A 17,748-nucleotide genomic window follows, 5' to 3' on the forward strand; every position below is an offset into this window, starting at 1 on the left:
CCCGCGTGCCTCATGTTGAGCTCCGTTCTCTCTGCACACGGGCGCGCTCGCACACCCCTCCGAATCTCTCTCCTGCCTCCCGCTGTTCACGGAGCCAAAAACCACACCCACCGACGATGGCAAGGGAACAGTCGCAAAATCCAGGGCAGGCTGAATGAGAGAAAGGAATATAGCAGCGTGTGCGAACAAGTAAAAACGTCATTCAGAGGAGCAAAAAAAAATGGGAAGAAGAATCAGAGAGCTAGAGAGTGAGAGAGAGCGAGCAAGAGAGTGTGAGAGAGAGCTAGAGAGTGAGAGAGTTAGAAAGTGAGAGAGAGAGCTAGAGAGTGAGAGAGAGAGCGAGAGAGTGAGAGAGAGAGCTAGAGAGTGAGAGAGCGAGAGAGTGAGAGAGCGAGAGAGTGAGAGAGAGAGTGAGAGAGAGAGCTAGAGAGTGAGAGAGAGAGCTAGAGAGTGAGAGAGAGAGCTAGAGAGTGAGAGAGAGCTAGAGAGTGAGAGAGAGAGCTAGAGAGTGAGAGAGAGCACTAGAGAGAGAGAGCTAGAGGGTGAGAGAGAGAGAGAGAGCTAGAGAGTGAGAGAGAGCTAGAGAGCGAGAGAGAGAGCTAGAGAGTGAGCTAGAGAGCGAGAGAGAGAGCTAGAGAGCGAGAGAGAGAGAGCTAGAGAGTGAGAGAGAGAGCTAGAGAGTGAGAGAGAGAGCTAGAGAGTGAGAGAGAGCTAGAGAGCGAGAGAGAGAGCTAGAGAGAGAGCTAGAGAGCGAGAGAGAGAGCAAGAGAGCGAGAGAGAGAGCTAGAGAGTGAGAGAGAGAGCTAGAGAGTGAGAGAGCGCTAGAGAGCGAGAGAGCGCTAGAGAGCGAGAGAGAGAGCTAGAGAGCGAGAGAGAGAGCTAGAGAGTGAGAGCTAGAGAGTGAGAGAGCTAGAGAGTGAGAGAGAGAGCTAGAGAGTGAGAGAGAGAGCTAGAGTGAGAGAGAGAGCTAGAGTGAGAGAGAGAGCTAGAGAGTGAGAGAGCTAGAGAGTGAGAGAGAGAGCGAGAGAGTGAGAGCGAGAGAGCGCTAGAGTGAGAGAGAGCTAGAGAGTGAGAGAGAGCTAGAGAGTGAGAGAGCGCTAGAGAGAGAGCTAGAGAGTGAGAGAGAGAGCTAGAGAGTGAGAGAGAGCGCTAGAGAGTGAGAGAGAGAGCTAGAGTGAGAGAGCGAGAGAGCTAGAGAGAGAGAGCGAGAGTGTGAGAGAGAGAGCTAGAGAGTGAGAGAGAGCGCTAGAGAGTGAGAGAGAGAGCGCTAGAGAGTGAGAGAGAGCGCTAGAGAGTGAGAGAGAGAGCTAGAGAGTGAGAGAGAGAGCTAGAGAGTGAGAGAGAGAGCTAGAGAGTGAGAGAGAGCTAGAGAGTGAGAGAGAGAGCTAGAGTGAGAGAGAGCTAGAGAGCGAGAGAGAGAGCTAGAGAGCGAGAGAGAGAGCTAGAGAGTGAGAGAGAGAGCTAGAGAGAGAGCTAGAGAGCGAGAGAGAGAGCTAGAGAGCGAGCTAGAGAGTGAGAGAGAGAGCTAGAGAGTGAGAGAGAGAGCGCTAGAGAGTGAGAGAGAGCGCTAGAGAGTGAGAGAGAGAGCTAGAGAGCGAGAGAGAGAGCTAGAGAGCGAGAGAGAGAGCTAGAGAGTGAGAGAGAGAGCTAGAGAGCGAGAGAGACAGCTAGAGAGCGAGAGAGACAGCGAGAGAGAGAGCTAGAGAGCGTGCTAGAGAGTGAGAGAGATAGCTAGAGAGAGAGAGCTAGAGAGTGAGAGAGAGAGCGCTAGAGAGCGAGAGAGAGAGCTAGAGAGCGAGAGAGAGAGCTAGAGAGAGCTAGAGAGTGAGAGAGAGAGCTAGAGAGTGAGGGAGCTAGAGAGTGAGAGCTAGAGAGTGAGAGAGAGAGCTAGAGAGTGAGAGAGAGAGCTAGAGAGTGAGAGAGAGAGCGAGAGAGTGAGAGCGAGAGAGCGCTAGAGTGAGAGAGAGAGCTAGAGAGTGAGAGAGAGAGCTAGAGAGTGAGAGAGCGCTAGAGAGTGAGAGAGAGAGCTAGAGAGTGAGAGAGAGAGCTAGAGAGTGAGAGAGAGAGCTAGAGAGTGAGAGAGCTAGAGAGTGAGAGAGAGAGCTAGAGAGTGAGAGAGAGCGCTAGAGAGTGAGAGAGCGAGCTAGAGAGCGAGAGAGCTAGAGAGAGAGAGCGAGAGTGTGAGAGAGAGAGCTAGAGAGTGAGAGAGAGAGCTAGAGAGTGAGAGAGAGCTAGAGAGTGAGAGAGAGAGCTAGAGATTGAGAGAGAGAGCGCTAGAGAGTGAGAGAGAGCGCTAGAGAGTGAGAGAGAGAGCTAGAGAGTGAGAGAGAGAGCTAGAGAGTGAGAGAGAGAGCTAGAGAGTGAGAGAGAGCTAGAGAGCGAGAGAGAGAGCTATAGAGCGAGAGAGAGAGCTAGAGAGTGAGAGAGAGAGCTAGAGAGTGAGAGAGAGAGCTAGAGAATGAGAGAGCTAGAGAGTGAGAGAGAGAGCTAGAGAATGAGAGGGCTAGAGAGTGAGAGAGCTAGAGAGTGAGAGAGAGCTAGAGAGTGAGAGAGAGCTAGAGAGCGAGAGAGAGAGCTAGAGAGCGAGAGAGAGCTAGAGAGTGAGAGAGAGAGCTAGAGAGTGAGAGAGAGCGCTAGAGAGTGAGAGAGAGAGCTCGAGAGTGAGAGAGAGCTAGAGAGTGAGAGAGAGAGCTAGAGTGAGAGAGAGAGAGCTAGAGAGTGAGAGCTACAGAGAGGGTGAGAGAGAGAGCTAGAGAGTGAGAGAGCTAGAGAGCTACAAAGAGAGTGAGAGTGAGAGAGAGAGCTAGAGAGAATTAGAGAGAGCTAGAGAGTGAGAGAGAGAGCTAGAGAGAATTAGAGAGAGCTAGAGTGAGAGAGCTAGAGCGAGCTAGAGAGAGCTAGAGAGAGAGTAAGAGAGCTGGAGAGCGAGAGAGAGATAGAGAGTGAGAGAGCTAGAGAGAGCTACAAAGAGAGTGAGAGAGAGAGCTAGAGTGAGAGAGCTAGAGAGTGAGAGAGTGAGAGAGCGAGCTAGAGAGGGAGAGAGAGCTTGAGAGAGAGTGAGAGCTAGAGAGAGTGAGAGAGCTAGAGAGAGTGAGAGTGAGCGAGAGAGAGCGAGAGAGAGCGAGAGAAAACGAGAGAGAGTGAGCGAGAGAGCTAGCGAGTGAGAGAGAGCGAGAGAGCTAGCGAGTGAGAGCGAGAGAGTGAGAGACAGCTAGAGAGAGAGCGAGAGTGAGCGAGAGAGCTAGCGAGTGAAAGAGAGCGAGAGACAGCTAGAGAGCGAGAGAGAGCGAGAGAGCTAGCGAGTGAGAGCGAGAGCTAGCGAGTGAGAGAGCGAGAGCTAGAGAGAGAGCGAGTGAGAGCGAGCGAGAGTGAGAGACAGCTAGAGAGAGAGCGAGAGAGGGAGCGAGAGAGCTAGCGAGTGAGAGAGAGCGAGAGACAGCTAGAGAGAGAGCGAGTGTGAGAGGGAGCGAGAGAGCGAGCGAGTGAGAGAGAGCGAGAGACAGCTAGCGAGCGAGAGAGCGAGAGAGCTAGCGAGTGAGAGAGCGAGAGAGCTAGCGAGTGAGAGAGCGAGAGCGAGCGAGAGCTAGAGAGAGAGCGAGAGAGTGAGAGCGAGAGAGAGCGAGAAAGCTAGCAAGCGAGAGAGTGCGAGAGCGAGAATGAGAGAGAGAGCGAGAGAGAATGAGAGAGTGAGAGAGAGCGCGAGAGTGAGAATGAGAGAGAGCGAGAGAGCGAGAGAGAGAACGCGAGAGAGAGGGAGCGAGAGAGGGAGCGAGAGAGGGAGCGAGAGAGCTACAGAATGAGAGAGCTAGAGAGAACGAGAGAGAGCGAGAGAGCGAGAGAATGAGGGAACTACAGAATGAGGGAGCTAGAGTGAGTGAGAGCTAGAGAGAGTGAGAGTGCTAGAGAGAGTGAGAAAGAGCAAGAGCTAGAGTGAGTGAGTGTGTGGGAGGTGGTGAGTGGGGGGTGGAAATAGACAATGATTAACATATTACTGTAATACACTTTAGAAAGTTGTCCATCGGTATGGCACTTGGGTTTTGAGAGGGAGGTGATGTGGAGGTTGAGGATTGCTGTGGGAATCGGTTTCACCAGGACCACAGGCTGCATTGTGCTAGCATTTGCCCTGTGGATTTCGCACCAAGTCCTGAAAAGCCTCTTTGAATCACGTAACATATCAAACACATAATAATGAGCTTCCGAAAGTGTGGCCGAGGGGTGGAACACGGAAGCTAACCTGCTGCACTCACTGTGGCTTCCCCCTCACCATCAGTGCTCAGCATGGAGCCCCCCAAGCTGGGCATTTTGTAATTGCCTCATTGAATTTTACTTTTAACTTGCCATTAAAAAACAAAAATCAGATCAAATGATGTCCCCCTTTTAAAAAGAAAACCATACGGTCACATCCCTTCCAACTAATGTTGAAAAGATTAAGCTCTTATTTTTATTACCCACAGCACACACCACAGGCCACAGGCTTGGCTGAGGTCGGGCCCCGGGGCTGTGATGCTATCAGCGGGCCTTGGACAAGGCTTGTACATTCTCTGCTGAAGCAATGAACAAGAGGCGTCAGCTCACTTTAACTGGCAGCCTCGCTTCCCTCCCATTCCCTTTGTTCTTGGCAGGGGGGTGGGGGGGGACTCGGAGATGAACAGGAGGGGTGCCAGTGGAACCTCAACGCAAGGGGTGTGAGCACCCGGGGGTACAACTTAGGCCGCGCGCAGATTAGATTCAGGCCGAAGCAAATTCCTGATCGGTTCACTTATTTTTTTTTTTACATTACCATTTTAAAAAGGGATTAAACACAAACAGAGAGATCCCATCTGGTTCACCTTTGAAGGTTTTTTTTTTAACCCTTGCCTCAAGCTGGGTTCAAATCTTAACTATTTCAAAGCCTGTTTATAAAGGCAGGAATGAAGGCAGGGTCCCCACAGGCCGTGCGATACCAAGAGCCTGCAGAGAAAATGCTTCATGTGTTATTTTTGAAGGAAATGGGAGATGTTTTTGAAAGCGATCAGGCTGCATCGCGGCGGTGGTGTTTGCGTATGACCTGATTCGGGGGCACAGTCAGGCAACGTCAAGGTGTGCCGTTTCCAAAAAAAGGAACAAATCCGATGAACAGTCGGCTGATTTTTTTTTCCTCCTGGTCGGAGGCTCCCGGTGAGGAGGGACGCCCGCAGGGAGTGCCGGGCCGGTCGGGGAAATCGTGGGGCCCGCGAACAACCGTTGCCCGGTCCGTCATTTTCCCCGACCAGGTCTCCGGCCGACCTTTCGGATCTGGTGTGGCTCCTGAAGTCGTTGGCCCAGAAATTGGCCCCCGAGCCGGTAGGCCCAAAGCCCACGCAATACTGGGCCTCGGGCCTCATTTAAAATGAGACCGGCGAGCTGCGGACGCCTACTGAGCCTCCCCTCCCACCCCCCCACCAAGCAGCTCGCGGACGGATTGACTTTGGATTTCAGACCGCTCCGCCACCGGTCTCAGGCCTCCTATTCGCCATGCCAAGGGCCCAAACGCCGGTTTCAGGCCCTGGACGCCTCTTTTTCTGCCTCTACCAATTTGGTGGGCGGTGCACTTCCAGCACGCGTGCACGTCAACCGCCATTTTGGGCGCTCTGGCGCCCATTTTACGCCAGTAAATTTTTATGCCTGTAAAACCCAATTTTTTTAGGCCCGTGTGTTACTGGACCACCTTCTCCACTGTGACATATCTGTAAAGGTCTGCCCCCCCCCCCCCCGCCCCCCCCGCCAATGCTCTTGGGCATGATTCACATCTCTTCCTGCTGCACCGATGCTTGCAAATCTTCCCCTTTATTAAGCTCACGAGCACCGGGTCTAAACGTGGAGCAAGACACTCATTTTGTCCGTGATTCTCTGCAGCTGAGGAACTTGTTCAAGTTCATTATTAATTTACATGGAATTTACAGCACTGACAACCAGCCATTCGGCCCCACTGGTCCATGCTCCACACGAGTCTCCTCCCACCCCTCTTCATCTCACCCTATCAGCATATCCCTCGATTCCCTGCTCCCTCGTGTATTTATTTCGCTTCCCCTTAAAGGCACCAACGCAATTCGCCTCAAGCACTCCATGTGGTAGCGAGTTACACATTCTTAACTCCCTGTGCAAGACCCGACGCGGAGGATCCCTGGCTTTGATCTCCTGCGAAGCTTGTGGGCAACCCTAAACCGTGTCCGCATAATCCGTGGCCGTCGCGGATACTTGATTCACAAAAGGAGAATTAAAACCTCTCCAGTGCGCGACTGTGATCACCCAGAACAGACCATGGAACATAGAACGACTCAATGCCCGATTCACAAATACGACAGAGGCATCACAGCGATACACTCCGCTACCCCGACCCAATTATCTGCCTTAGCCACCTAAATGTCAAATTATAGTCATTGCTCGACATCCACATCAGCCCATACGAAATAGTAGTGGTATCACTCGCTGGGTAAAGAAGTTTCTTCTGAATTCATTATTGGATTTAACAAGAGCCTTAATGAGCTAAACCAGTCTCCTTTGCTCCAGCCCCTTTTCAAATACTTATATTTTAAGCATAAGAACATAAGTAATAGAGGCAGGAGTAGGCCATACAGCCCCTTGAGCCTGCTCCGCCATTCAATAAGATCATGGCTGATCTTCGACCTCAACTCCACTTTCTCGCCCAATCCCCATATCCCTCGATTCCCCTGGAGTCCGAAAATCTATCGCTCTCAGCCTTGAATATACTCAACGACTCAGCATCCACAGCCCTCTGGGGTAGAGAATTCCAAAGATTCACAACCCTCAGTGAAGAAATTTCTTCTCATCGCAGACATAAATGGCCGACCCCTTATCCTGAGACTATGACCCCCTAGTTCTAGACTCTCCAGCCAGGGGGAAAACAACCTCTCAGCATCTACCCTGTCAATCCCCTTCAGAATCTTACACGTTTCAATGAGATCACCTCTCATTCTTCTAAACTCCGGAGAGTATAGGCCCATTCTACTCAATCTCTCAATTTTTGGTGAGTGGGGTAACAATGGTCCTGTCGGTTGGTAACGGTCCACCAGACTCGACACACATCTACTTTGCCGCTAGGTTTCACGTGCACAGCCCCAAGAGGGGCGGTCAGCCAGCAATTCGAACTCAACAAAATGATTTGTTGCAATCTTTGTGTAGGGATGTCAATGCATAAAGATTTTTTTAAAAGACTGCTCTGTTCCGGGGCGATAAGCAGGGGGCAGTTGTGTTCAATAAGAAAGACTTGCATTTATATAGCGCCTTTCACAACCTCATGACATCCCAATGTACTTTACAACCAATGAAGCACTTTTGAAGCGTAGTCACTGTTGTAATGTAGAAAACGCGGCAGCCAATTTGCGCACAGCAAGCTCCCACAAACAGCAATGTGATAAAGACCGGATAATCTGTTGTAGTGATGCTGGTTGCGGGATAAATATTGGCCCAGGGCCAATTGTGGGGAGGGGGATAACTCCCCTGCTCTTCTTTGAAAATAGTGGCCGTGGGATCTTTCCCGTCCACCCGAGAGGGCGGACGGGGCCTCGGTTTAACGTCTCATCTGAAAGACTGCACCTCCGACAGTGCAGCACACTCTCAGCGCCGCGCTGGAGCGTCAGCCTGGGTTATGTGCCCAAGTCTCAATGGGAGAAGCAAGCGGAGAATGGTGCTCGGAAGTCAGCTCACCCAGAGAAACCGGGAGCGCCATCGTGCTGAATATGGTTTCGCACTCGGTCCCCCGGCCTCTCCAACTTTACCCTCTGGCGCCAGGTCCCACGCGGGTTCAATGCAGAGCGCCGAGGCTCTCTCCTCGCACTGCCAGAAACCGCGTGGCTTTCACCCCCCCTCCCAACCTCAAAGGCAGCTCCAACTGCACCAATTGGTGCTGGATTCTATTCTGGGCAGCTCTGCTCCCAGAACCTGTGTGCCAGCGAGACCTCGCGCCTCATCAGCTTTCTATAAGAAGTCATATTTTTTTTGTCACTAAATTACAGAAGCGAGCGAAAGTAAATCGGGTGGGACACCGTTTCAAAGGATCCCGCACTGCCTTAAAAGGAAAATGCAGAGATCTCAACAGCGATCTGGAGGCTGCTGAAAAACGTTTCATTAACAGCATTTTTGAGTTCAACAATTCCTCGCTTGCCCTGCATTTCAATTACTTCTTACGACTAAACGCTGCCGGATGTAGTTTTTGCTGTTATGGTGTTCTCTCTAACCTGTTACTCCTTGGCGTAAGTAACAACAGCTACTGCACTGTTTCCTTGTGTGTACATGTGTGCGTGTACGTACGTGCGCGCGTATATATTTGTGTGTGCGCGCGTATCAATGCTCCCGTTAAGCTGCGCAGCAATGTGGAAGTCCCGCGCAGGCCGCTTAACGGCTTTATAACTGAAATAACCGCCCATGCGCGAAAAATTGAATGAACCGCGCAGCCCGCTAAAAGGGCCGCGGACCCCCCCAAAAAAGTTAGCGGGAACATTGGTGTGTATATATGTGTGTGTCTGTGGCATGGAACACTTAGCCTCCACCAAGCACCTCCTCCCCTGGATGTTCTACTTAATGTCACGCGACAGCTCTCAACATTTGCGGGTCCTTGAACAGGACTGGTGAGAGTGGGGAGGGGGGGGGACACCTGCGATGGAACGTGCCTTCAAACCCAGCCGCACACAACCACTTACCATTTTATTATTGATTTCGTGGAAATGGATTTCACAGACTTTTTCAACAACTTCTTCATTTTCAAAAGTTACAAAGCCGAATCCTGAAAGAAAAAAAACATAAGAGGAAAGGAATGTTAGCCGCTGCTGTTTAATGAAGACCCCCTAGCTTGTTGGCCCTCTCCACTGGGGACCAGGGATCAGGCACATTCGAAGGGCATCTACACCCAGCCACTCAAGTGCACTAATTAATCTCCCAAGGACTATTAACGTGTAACAAATGCTAGGAATGCGCAAACAGTAGGCAACAACTGTCATTGTGTCTCCCCGTAGGGCCCTCTCAGAGAAATAATTGGCTTGTCCATCTTTCTTCTTATTTACACCGTTCAGTCCCCTTTTGTGTTCCCACAGAGGCAGCTCACAGACACGGCTGCAGAGAGTGAAGCCTCTATTCCCGGCCAGAATGGAGATGATTTTCTAATTCGGTTGTCAGCCATGGCTCTCAGTGAGTAGCACTCTCGCCTCGGAGTCAGGGGGTTGTGGGTTCGAGTCCCCACTCCAGAGACTTGAGCACATAAATCTAGGCTGACGCTCCCAGGGCAGTGCTGAGGGAGTGCTGCACTGTCGGAGGTGCCGTCTTTCAGATGAGACGTTAAACCCAGGCCCCGGCTGCTCTCTCAGGTGGATGTGAAAGATCCCACGGCCACTATTTCGAAGAAGAGCAGGGGAGTTCTTCCCCGGTGTCCTGGGCCAATATTTATCCCTCAACCAACATCACTAAAATAGATTATTTGGTCATTATCACATTGCTGTTTGTGGGAGCTTGCTGTGTGCAAATTGGCTGCTGCGTTTCCTACATTACAACAGTGACTACACTTCAAAAAAATACTTCATTGGCTGTAAAACACTTTGGGACGTCCAGGGGTCATGAAAGGTGCTATAGAAATGCAAGTCTTTCTTCTTTCGTTTTTTAATTCCCCCGTCAATCACTCCTGGAGACTGCAATGCTGCAAGTGACTGGGATTGATTTTAGGCACATCATTTGTATTATGTAACTATCCTCCACTCACTGCATGTTGCTGGAGAAATCACCCGGCTTTTAATAGGAAGACGTAATCACCCTGCTCCGGTCATGAGTTCTGTTTGCTGTAGTTTGCGGACACTCTTTTTAAATAGACTCTGTAGACTGTTTGCTGCAGTGCGCGGTCTAAATAGACTTGGTCTGCTGAGTAAATAGACTCCGTTTGTTGTAAAATAGACTGTTTGCTGCGAGTCCTGCCGTAAGCCCGCCCCGTCTAACTCATCGGGTGACACAGTGGTGTCAATAGATACTCTATATACAGACACACGGGGCTCCTCTACTTCTTATCAATGACCACCCCCACCCCCAACCCCGGCAATGCAGCTGTATAACCAGCAGCACTGATATGCTCTTGAAACAGATTGGACTGGTCAAGCGAGCTTATTCTACCTCCCACTACGTGGCGACTCTTTTTAACTAGACTCTGTAGACTGTTTGCTGTAGTGCGCTGTTTAAATGGACTCTGCTTGCTGAGTAGATACAAGACAAACTCAATACAGTGAAGCCTCCTTCTAGCAGGCCCTGCCCCTGGTAACAGCCACTGCAGCAAGAGAGACAGACCTCCAACAGGACGGTGTCCAAAATATGGCCACTTCCGGCCCTCAAGCTTTGCTAGTCTGCCCTTTGAAGCCCAGGCAAGTCATTTCTATCTGTGTTTATACTCCTTTGCTTGCTGGTTTGTCCTCTTCCATGGGCCTGGAGGTTTGGAAAGAGATGTTCTTAGCCCCTGTATTGGTGGGTACGTGCTGAATCTGCCACCTTGAGATAAATGTAAATTATTGGGAACACAAACTCTGTATGTTGCTTGTGAGGCTCCGTGATATTCACATCTGCAGCTCGCGAAGGCAAGAAGCTCGGACCTTCCTACTCTACAGCCTGATGTATCAGGCCACCATTTCCTTGCTTTCATTCAAAAAGAAAGATCTTGCATTTCTACAGCGCCTTCCACAACCTCAGGATGTCCCAAAGGGCTTTACACAGCCAGTGAAATGAAGTACTTGTGAAGTGTATAGTCACCGTTGTAACGCAGGAACATTAGGGCAAACGTAGGATTTGAAAAGGTATGTACGGGTTGAGCTTCCAGAGCCCCGCAAGGTCCTTCTTCCAATCAAGTCAATGAGGGAGGCAGAGGTCTGCCTGACCACGAGAGCTCAGTGGCCTCCAATGTTTGAGTCTTACAACCAAGGGACCCTCCACAATGATGCCCCTTTTCATAAAAACAACTCTACACTTAGCCCCTCCCTCACAAAAACATGTTAGGAAAAATAATACCAATAAAAATGTACTCAAGAGCATTAAGCCCAGAGCCAGCTGATACGTTGCACCCCTGTGATAAGAACATAAGAAGTAGGAGCAGGAGTAGGCCATACGGCCCCTCGGGCCTGCTCCGCCATTCAATAGGATCATGGCTGATCCGAACCTAGACTCACGTCCACTTCCCTGCCCGCTCCCCATAACCCTTAATTCCCTTATCAGCTAGAAAACTGTCTATCTCCGTTTTAAATTTATTTAATGTCGCAGCTTCCACAGCTCTCTGAGGTAGCAAATTCCATAGATTTACCACCCTCTGAGTGAAGAAGTTTCTCCTCATCTCAGTTTTGAAAGGGCAGCCCCTTATTCTAAGATTATGCCCCCTAGTTCTAGTCTCACCCATCAGTGGAAACATCCTCACTGCATCCACCCGATCAAGCCCCCTCACAATCTTATATGTTTCGATAAGATCGCCTCTCATTCTTCTGAATTCCAATGAGTAGAGGCCCAACCTACTCAACCTTTCCTCATAAGTCAACTCCCTCATCTCCGGAATCAACTGAGTGAACCTTCTCTGAACTGCCTCGAGAGCAAGTATACCTTTTCTTAAATATGGAAACCAAAACTGTACGCAGTATTCCAGGTGTGGCCTCACCAATACCCTGTATAACTGAAGCAAGACTTCCCTGCTTTTATACTCCATCCCCCTTGCAATAAAAGCCAAGATTCCATTGGCCTTTCTGATCACCTGCTGTACCTGCATACTAACCTTCTGTGTTTCATGCACCAGGACCCCCAGATCCCTTTGTACTGTAGCACTTTGCAGTTTCTTTCCATTTAGATAATAACTTGCTCTTTGATTTTTTCCACCAAAGTGCATAACCTCACACTTTCCAACATTATATTCCATCTGCCAAATTTCTGCCCACTCACTTAGCCTGTCTATGTCCTTTTGCAGGTTTTTTATGTCCTCCTCACTCACTGCTTTCCCTCCCATCTTTGTATCGTCAGCAAACTTGGATACATTGCACTTGGTCCCCTCCTCCAAATCGTTAATATAGATTGTAAAGAGTTGGGGTCCCAGCACTGACCCCTGCGGAACACCACTAGTTACTGATTGCCAACCCGAGAATTAACCATTTATCCCAACTCTCTGTTTTCTGTTAGATAGCCAATCTTCCACCCATGCCAGTATATTACCCCCAATCCCATGATTTTTTATCTTGTGCAGTAATCTTTTGCGTGGCACCGTGTCAAATGCGTTTTGGAAGTCCAAATACACCACATCCACCCTGTTTGTTACGTCCTCAAAGAATTCGAGCAAATTTGTCAAACATGACTTCCCCTTCATAAAACCATGCTGACTCTGTCTGATTAAATTATGCTTATCCAAATGTCCTGTTACTGCTTCCTTAATAATGGATTCCAACATTTTACCAACCACAGATGTTAGGCTAACTGATCTATAGTTTCCAGCCTTTTGTCTACCTTCCTTTTTAAATAAGGGTGTTACATTAGCAGTTTTCCAATCTGCTGGGACCTTTCCTGAATCCAGATAAAGAAATAAATTAGGGACGGTCCCTAAGAAAGTGCCTAACTTCTGGTGCAGGAGCACGGTGGGGTTTGGTGCCATTTTGGTTTTCTTATGGGATATGAACTGAGTTCCCGACTCTTATTGTGGGATGACGATATAGGCTACACACCCACATCAAGGCACAACACCAATGTAAACCCTCCTTTTAAGCCTCAAGAACTTCCTTACAAGCCACCTTGAAGACTTGGCTCCTCAATCCTTTAAAGAAACTAACCCCGAACGTCTCTACACTTCACGAGTGGAAACGCCCCAGTGCCTGGCTCACTGTCTCTAACAGGTCCACAGGATTCCACATTCAACCAGCTTTGGCTCACCCGTGGTGAACGAAGCTTGGTGATGGGCGTGGGTCAAGGGGTGATGGGCGTGGGGGTCAAGGGGTGATGGGCGTGGGGGTCAAGGGGTGATGGGCGTGGAGGTCAAGGGGTGATGGGCGTGGGGGTCAAGGGGTGATGGGCGTGGGGGTCAAGGGGTGAGGGACGTGGGGGGTCAAGGGGTGAGGGACGTGGGGGGTCAAGGGGTGAGGGACGTGGGGGGTCAAGGGGTGAGGGACGTGGGGGGTCAAGGGGTGAGGGACGTGGGGGTCAAGGGGTGAGGGACGTGGGGGGTCAAGGGGTGAGGGACGTGGGGGGTCAAGGGGTGAGGGACGTGGGGGTCAAGGGGTGATGGGCGGGGGTCAAGGGGTGATGGGCGTGGAGGTCAAGGGGTGATTGGAAGCCACCTGCCGCCCGAGCCCAGCTGACTATGGCTTTGGTTTTCGCATGAAATATGAACTGGTGCCTTTAGAAAATGGTCGAGGACTGTGAAAACTGCAGCCAGAGTGAGATCTCAAATAAACAAAACCTTGAAGCTGGGGGGGGGGGGGTGCCTAGAGCTGCCCAAATAACACAGTTAACAGGCCTGCAAAAGATAACAAGCTTGCAGGATGATCGAGTCTACGACAATAATTAACTCAAGATAAGGGTGACAATCTAGTCTAACCGTTGAGCAGTCGCAAATCACATAATAAGGGACCTCTGGAATTCCCTAAACGACCAAGGGTACTGATTGGCTAAGGATGGACACATCTCAGACAAAATGGCCGAATCTGCACACGGCACGCCTTGACCGTTCTGTTGGGATGATCACAGAAGCTGTGAGCTAACTGTGAAGAGGTCTCATGACTGACTGGAGCAACCTTGTGCAAACGGTCTTATCGGGGGGGGGTGGGGGGCGGCACATAGGTAATATAAAAGAAGGGAGCCAAGAGCTAGTTTAGCAGCGAGAACCTAGGAATCACACTCGAGAAGGGAGGAGCCACAAGTCCGAGACTTGTTGTAGGACACCAGCACGAAGGCTGATCAACTTTCAACGGGTAATATTGTTTTAAGCTAGCACACATGGGAAGTGAGCCGTGTGTCATTTTTCCTTGTAAGTTATTCAAACAACTTGTTAACCAATAAAGTACTAAATGTATGCAACTTATTGAGTCCAACCGACACTCTGAACTAAGAACCATAATTGTTGAACTGTTGTCGAGCTGACTACTTATTACTAGCTCAATAGATAGTGAATTTGGGCCAACATCGCACTTTTTGCGAAGCGAGCATTGATAGAGCACTCTTTAGCACAAAGAATGGCCCATGGCACTTCACGAATAGGTGTAGGGATCACGGACGGCAAGCCGGGAAAGGGAGAGATTAGGAAAGGTGAAGATGGGGTTTTGGGGGAGGCTTTTGAAGGGGAGAGATAGAAAGAGATGGGACGATTTGGGGGGGGGGGTGGGGTGAGTTGTAGGGTTGAGGTAACTGAAGGTGAAAGGGTGGCGGGGGGATACACAGTAAACAAGAGGCAGAAGAACAGAAAGTTTGGGAGGAGATGTAGGGGGGAGGAAATTGAAAAGCTTGTCTGCAACAAGGCTTTGGAATAAGTACTGTGAGTATCTTGAAGTGGAATATGGAGAGCCAGTGTTGAGCACTGAGAATGGGGATTGATGGGTGAGTGTCAGGACTTAGTGTGCGACTGGATACAGCCGGCAGAGATTTGGATCAGTTGGACTTTATATATGGCAGAGGACGGGAGACCAGCAACAACAACTTGCATTTATATAGCGCCTTTAACATAGTAAAATGTCCCAAGGCGCTTCACAGGAGCGTCATCAAACAAAACTTGACGTCGAGCCACTTAAGGAGACATTAGGGCAGGTGGTCAAAGAGGTAGGTTTTAAGGAGTGTCTTAGAGGGAGAGGTCGAGAGACCTCCACCAGTTTAGGGAGGGAATTCCAGAGCTCAGGGCCTAGGCAGCACAAGGAGGTGGTGGAACAATTACAATTGGGGATGATCAAGAGGCCAGAATTGGAGGGGTGTGGATTTCTCGGAGGGTTGTAGGGCTGGAGGAGGTTACAGAGAGAGGATGAGGCGAGACCATGGAGAGATTTTAAAATCGAGGTCTTGCTGGACCGGGAGCCAATGTAGGTCAATGAGCACTGGGGTGACAGGTGAACGGGACGTGGTGCGAGTTAGGATACGGGGCAGTGAGCACTGGGGTGACAGGTGAACGGGACGTGGTGCGAGTTAGGATACGGGGCAGTGAGCACTGGGGTGACAGGTGAACGGGACGTGGTGCGAGTTAGGATACGGGGCAGTGAGCACTGGGGTGACAGGTGAACGGGACGTGGTGCGAGTTAGGACACGGGGCAGTGAGCACTGGGGTGACAGGTGAACGGGACGTGGTGCGAGTTAGGATACAGGCAGCAGAGTTTTTGGATGAGTTCCAAGTTTACAGAGGGTGGAAGATTGGAGGCAGGCCTGGAAAGGGTTAAGAGTATTCAAGTCTGGAAGCGACAAGGGCATGCATTAAGTCACACGCAGAAACACTTTGTATTAGCAGCAGAATAATACACGGTGTGACACAGGGTATAACTCCCCCCCTCCCCCCACGTTTTTGTAAATCAGTGAATCCTTCAACATGAGCAATGTCGTGGGAAGTCTGCTAGTTTAAACGAAAAAATAAATCTATTCCCAGTGCCATTTTGAGCTGTGCTCAACGGACACCCTATGGCAGCGGTTTCTGCACCACTGCGCTACAATTGCCTTATTGTTTTCCCTCCCTTTGTTGGGGCAACAGTGGGTTAAACTCCAGTCTGCGCTATATTAACACCGCCCCAGCAACATGTTTATTTTAAATGGGTTAACAACCGTGTCAAAACAGCGCAGACGGGAATTTAATGAGAGCACATTAGCCAGTCGGCTAAAAATAGCAAACAGGAAATTAAACCCACGTCTTGAAGCTTTCACTGGGGACCGAGCGCCTGGGCAGGCTGACAGAAGGGGATGTGGTCCCTTTAAACACGGCCGAGATTGTCCCGACAGGTTTCCTATGAGGGGACGTCTTTTGGCAATCAGCGCGCTGCCAAACAAAGGCCCCACTGAAGCCCGCGCCGCGCTCCCAGTAATGCCAGGCGGGAGTGTGCCTTCTCAGCTCGGATGCATCACCGAGCTCTACGGTGAGGCTGCACTAAGTGCTCAACAGACGAGCTAAACATAGCATTTTTACACAACATTTCCCGCACGCTACATAATTACATTTAATTATAACTGCACACACTTAGGGCGCATTACAGCTTCTGAAAGACAGAATGGAGATTAACCTCTTAGGTTATGTTTTTTAAACGTGTTGTTATCAACAGAGCATTACTGGAAATGAATCTGCTTTGGTGGACTGTGAATGTGCCTGTGTGTCGGTTCTGGCCTCAAAACGACTTTCTCCGGTGACTGACTGGAATAAATACAAACACTCGGGGGTAGAGTTAGGACTTTGCTGCACCTGGGTTTTTTTTAGGCCCGTAAAGCGGCTGCAATGAGGCCCACTTTCGGGGACCAAGGACGACTGGGGAAAAAAATAAACGCCCACCCGAAATTGGGTCGGGCCAATATTCAGGCAGCTCCGGCAGCCACCTAAAACAGGCGTTAGGCCCCTTACAGAGCCGAGGCCTTTACAGCCCAGTGGGCCGCTGACATCACTCGTTCGGCTCGCAAGTGATGGGTGGCCACTCACATGAAAGAAAGACAGACTTGCATTTATGTGGCGCCTTTCACGGCCACCGGACGTCACAAAGCGTTTTACAGCCAATGAAGTACTTTTTGAAGTGTAGTCACTGTTGTAATGTAGGGAAACGCAGCAGCCAATTTGCGCACAGCAAGCTCCCACAAACAGCAATGTGATAACGACCAGATAATCTGTTTTTTTTGTGATGTTCAATGAGGGTAAATATTGGCCAGCTCACCGGGCAGAACTCCCCTGCTCTTCTTCAAAATAGTGGCCGTGGGATCTTTTACGACCACCTGAGAGAGCAGACGGGGCCCCGGTTTAACGTCTCATCCGAAAGACAGCCCCTCTGACAGTGCGGCGCTCCCTCAGTGCAGCACTGGAAGTGTCAGCCTAGATTTTCGTGCTCAAGTCTCTGGAGTGGGACTTGAACCCACGACCTTCTGACTCAGAGACGAAGGTGTTACTCACTGAGCCACAGCTGCAGTTACCAAAGGGAAGGGCGACAAGATCCCATGGCACTACTTCGAAGAAGAGCAGGGGGGTTATCCCCAGTGTCCTGGGCCAATATTTATCCCTCAATCAACATCACTAAAAACAGATCACCAGCTCGTTATCGCATTTGCTGTTTTTGGGAGCTTGCTGTGCACAAATTGGCTGCCACGTTTTCCTACATTACAACAGCGACTACACTTCAAAAAAGTACTTCACTGGCTGTAAAGCGGGTTGGGACATTCGGTGGTCGTGAAGGGCGCTATAGAAATGCAAGTCATTTTTTTTCTCCCCCTCCCTAACTTCCGACTCCACAGTGAGCATAAAATCCTGGGAGGTCCGATCACTTCCACAATTGGATTCCTCGGGCTTCCTCTGCTTTTTTTTCCCCTTTACACCCCCCCCCATTGAAAAAGAAAAAAACAAAACCCAATTGAAAACTGGGAGGCGTCTGGTCTTGCTCCCTGCGGTTCCTGCCAGTGAACGCTGACACACACAAGGGAACATTTGGGGCAGTTTAGTGCTCGGCAGCACCAGGCTGCAGGCCCGTCAGTCGTAGTTACTTCACTCGGTTCAGGCTGTGCCAGATCCACTCACACACCAGGCCCGATACTGGCTCGTGATTAATGGAAAGCCACACCCGCCTCGCA

The 17,748-nt window shown here is 50.2% G+C and overlaps 1 protein-coding gene across 1 annotated transcript in view; it reads right to left on the reverse strand.

The window, feature by feature from the left end:
- Positions 1 to 8,783, reverse strand: part of LOC147102401 (RNA-binding protein Musashi homolog 2-like) — a 269,465-nt gene extending 260,682 nt beyond the window's left edge. Inside the window, exon 1 of the mRNA XM_085964792.1 lies at positions 8,679 to 8,783. Within this exon, the coding sequence (XP_085820918.1) occupies positions 8,679 to 8,681 (3 nt within the window). The 5' untranslated portion in view covers positions 8,682 to 8,783. The remainder of the gene's footprint in view (positions 1 to 8,678) is intronic.
- Between the last annotated feature and the right edge of the window lie 8,965 nt (positions 8,784 to 17,748).

The sequence above is a fragment of the Somniosus microcephalus genome, chromosome 22 (assembly GCF_052327205.1).
Source record: "Somniosus microcephalus isolate GS21.2 chromosome 22, FLI_Smic_1.0, whole genome shotgun sequence".
In the NCBI taxonomy this organism is placed as follows: Eukaryota; Metazoa; Chordata; class Chondrichthyes; order Squaliformes; family Somniosidae; genus Somniosus; species Somniosus microcephalus.